The sequence below is a fragment of the Colobus angolensis genome, unplaced genomic scaffold (assembly GCF_000951035.1).
Source record: "Colobus angolensis palliatus isolate OR3802 unplaced genomic scaffold, Cang.pa_1.0 Scaffold168, whole genome shotgun sequence".
Lineage (NCBI taxonomy): Eukaryota > Metazoa > Chordata > Mammalia > Primates > Cercopithecidae > Colobus > Colobus angolensis.
The window spans coordinates 5,625,195-5,629,178 of record NW_012114799.1 but is presented as its reverse complement, the minus strand read 5'-3'; the positions used below and the strand labels follow the sequence as shown (position 1 = coordinate 5,629,178).

The 3,984-nt window shown below is 42.2% G+C and overlaps 1 protein-coding gene across 1 annotated transcript in view; it reads left to right on the top strand.

The window, feature by feature from the left end:
* MCM6 (minichromosome maintenance complex component 6) overlaps positions 1–2,937 on the top strand; it is a 37,466-nt gene extending 34,529 nt beyond the window's left edge. The window contains exon 17 of the mRNA XM_011937733.1: positions 2,434–2,937. Coding sequence (XP_011793123.1) covers positions 2,434–2,550 — 117 coding nt within the window. The 3' untranslated portion in view covers positions 2,551–2,937. The remainder of the gene's footprint in view (positions 1–2,433) is intronic.
* The last annotated feature ends 1,047 nt before the right edge of the window (positions 2,938–3,984 follow it).

Sequence of the window (3,984 nt, the reverse complement as noted above, 5' to 3'; positions counted from 1 at the left end):
AGCCAGGATGGTCTCGATCTCCTGACCTTGTGATCCGCCCGTCTCGGCCTCCCAAAGTGCTGGGATTACAGGCTTGAGCCACCACGCCCGGCCCAGATAAGTCTTTTTAAAATATAAATCAGATTATTTTACTGCCCTCCCTTCCAGTGCTTCTCTCATGTAAGAATGAAATTCAGCCTCCTTGTCATGGCCTGCAGAACTATATACAATGTAACCCCTGTCCCCTCATTCACCTCATTTCACAGCAGTCTTCCCCTTGCCCATTCCACCCCAGTGACACTGGCATTGTTCCCTAGACACACTAAATATGAGGGCCTTTGCACGCACCCTTTGTCTTTTTCCCTAGATACCCTCCTCCTCTCCAGTGTCTGCTCAAATGTTACCTCTTCAAAGAAGCCTTTCTTGCTAGCCTGCCAAAATAATAGCCTTCTGTTCTTGCTGTCACCCTGCCTTGTATTTCTTCATAATGTTTAACATGGCCCAGTAGTATATTCTTTACTTAAGTGGTTAGTTTGTCTCTCTTATAGAATATAAGTTCTGTGAGGGTAGAGACTTTGCCCCAGGAGCTACAGTGGTGCCTGGCACATAGCAGGATCAAATGTATGTTGAATGATTAAATTGTCCTATTATGTGGCAGAGATTTAACTGTTGTGCCAATTCACAGTGCTCACTATGTAAATATTACAGTGGTCATGTATTGGGGTTGTGTCTTCTGAAAAACCGTCTTACTGTGAAGGTAGATCAGTGTGTGATTATTGGGGAGTAGGGAGATGTAAGAATAGCTACTCAGATCAGGGTCCAGAGTTGCTTTTCTGGTGGCAGGACATGTCTATGTGTTCCTTGGGATCAGCGTAAAGTAAAACGACCCAGGCAAGGAATCTACTTCAGGACTTTGGAACACACTGTGAAGCTAACTGATCTAAACTTGAATTACTTACTTACTTATTTATTCATTTGAGACAAAGTCTTGCTCTGTTGCCCAGACTGGAGTGCAGTAGTATGATCTCAGTTTGCCGCAACCTCCACCTTCTGGGTTCAAGTGACTCTCTTTTTTTTTTCTGAAACGGAGTCTCGCTCTGTCACCCAGGCTGGAGTGCAGTGGCCAGATCTCAGCTCACTGCAAGCTCTGCCTCCCGGGTTTACACTATTCTCCTGCCTCAGCCTCCCGGGTAGCTGGGACTACAGGCGCCCGCCACCTCATCTGGCTAGTTTTTTTTTTTTTGTATTTTTTAGTAGAGACGGGGTTTCACCATGTTAGCCAGGATGGTCTCGATCTCCTGACCTCGTGATCCACCCGTCTCGGCCTCCCAAAGTGCTGGGGTTACAGGCTTGAGCCACTGTGCCTGGTCTCAAGTGACTCTCTTATCTCAGCCTCCAGAGTAGCTAGGGTTACAGGCGCCCGCCACCACAACCGGTTAATTTGTGTATGTTTAATAGAGATATGTTTAGTAGAGATGGTGTTTCACCATGTAGGCCTGGCTGGTCTCAAACTCCTGACCTCAGGTGATCCACCCGCCTCAGCCTCCCAAAGTGCTGGAATTACAGGCATGAGCTGCTGCGCCTGGCCTGGATTACCTTTTAAAATTTGGCTTACCACCTGAACTAATTTGCTACAGAAAACTAGAGAGCTTATACTGTGCCGATCAGATATGCCTCCTGTGAAGGTATGTTAACACATAGAGTGAGTGCTTGAAAGTGTCCAGTCCAACTTCAGGAGTAGATTTGAAAGGGCAATTTTTTAAAAAGTGTCCAGTCCCCCTTAGTGGCATCAGCGTTTATACTGTGGAGCTTTGCCAAACTTCTTAGGATCAAATCACAATTTGCTGAGTTCCTTTCTATGGGCTTGGCTAGGAGCTCTTCTCATTTGTGGACAATTTGGACTGACCTATAATTATATCATGGGCTTAAAATCTGTCATCAAGATTTTAAGCCAGATGGCATGTTCTACCTTTTTTTTATTCAGAGTGAAAAATTTTTCAGATGAATTTTCTTCATAGATTGTTCTCCTAACTCTATGAAATGGTGGTATATGAAAAAGTTCAGGGGTCAGTAATTAAAAATTGCTGAACGATATTAAGTATGAAACAGACTTCCAGTTAATTAGAAGATTTTGCAGAATTGTTTAACCTTAAAATTGAAGCATTGCTTCCTTTTTTTGAAGTTATATTTACAAGCATTTGATGTAATATATTTAAGTATTTCTTAATTTTCCACAAGGGGTTTATGGTATGAAAAGGTCAGCATCCTACTAGGAACAGTGTTTAGCAGAGCACTGATAGTGATTTTCGAAGTGTGGTCCTTTTCCTAGGAGTTTCTAGTTGGGAAATGAAAGAAAATGTTGATAGCAAACACCCAGAAGAAGGGTCAAGTCTTATATCTGGACATTGGTATAATACTGCTTGAAACCTGAGGACAAATATTTGTGTTTCACAGGATCATGTTCTAATTGAGCTCACCCAGGCTGGATTGAAAGGCTCCACAGAGGGAAGTGAGAGCTATGAAGAAGATCCCTACTTGGTAGTTAACCCTAACTACTTGCTTGAAGATTGAGATAGTGAAAGTAACTGAACAGAGCTGAGGAACTGTGGCACACCACCTCGTGGCCTGGAGCCTGGCTGGAACTCTGCTAGGGACAGAAATGCTTCTGGAAGTGATGCTTCAAGATTTGTTTTCAGAAACAAGAATTGAGTTGATGGTCCTGTGTGTCACATTCATCACAGGTTTTATACCAACACAGGCTTCAGCACTTTGGTGTGTTTCCTGTCCCAGTGAAGTTGGAACCAAATAATTTGTGGTCTCTATAACCAATACCTTTGTTTTCATGTGTAATAAAAGGCCCACTACTTTGAAGGTATATGCTGTCTTACTGAGCAAATAACTTTTTTTCAATTGTCAGCTACTGCTTTTAATCTTCAAAATAAAATAACTTGTTCTGAAGTTGTCCATTGGATTTCCTTCTACTGTACCCTGATTATTGCTTCCATCTACTTTTGAATGTGAGTCTTTCCCTGTTTGCTTCATCTGGAGTGAAGGGGTAGAACTGTGGCATTATGGATTAGGTTTCTATGAGAAGGAGTCATTAGAGAATTCATATCAAAGCTAGAGGCCTTGGAGATGACTTTCCAAGGTTAATTCCAATTTTGTTTTTAAGTTTATAAAAATTAAAAGTTTATTGTACTTTTTAAAATTACTCTTTAATTTCTTTTACTTATGTGTCCTAAGGGTAATTTCTCAGGATTGTTTTCAAATTGATTTTTTAGGGGAAGTAGGTCATTTGCTATATTATAAGCTATCCTCAAATTTTATGGTCTTCCAGGAAACGTTATTACCATTTATGATACTAACAGTTCCTGAGACTTAGCTATGATCAGTATGTTCATGAGATGGAGCAGTTCCTGTGTTGCAGCTTTTAACGACAGATGGCATATCTGGGACCTGCAGGGCCAATTAGGGAAATGTAGTAGTTCCATGTTCTATATGGTGAGCTTATAAATAGTAACTTCACTTTCTGCTGACTTGAAAAGGATGGGGTGAGTTGGGGGCCTGGAAATGGATAGAGAAGTTACATAGCAGATGCAGGGTATAAGCTGTCAAGCATGTTTTTAATGAGGGTGGGAGGGCCTTTGACACTGTGATGAGGAAGCTCTGGGGTGCAGGATCTCAGACTTCCTGTTGGGGGAGTGATAGGGATACTAGCATAGCACAAACACCAGGTGGGACATTGTAGTGAAAATTTAGGAGACAGCAAGAAGGAGCCCTCTCCCACTTGTATTAGGAAGAGCATCTCCCTGCACTGACTTCATAAGGAAAATGGGGTGCAGAGATCTTGAAACAATATGACTGGAACTTGAACTTTAATTTGACTATTTACTAAAGGAAATTTTTTTTTTTTTTTTTTTTTGAGGTGGAGTCTCGCTCTGTCGCCCGGACTGGAGTGCAGTGGCCAGATCTCAGCTCACTGCAAGCTCCGCCTCCCGGGTTTAC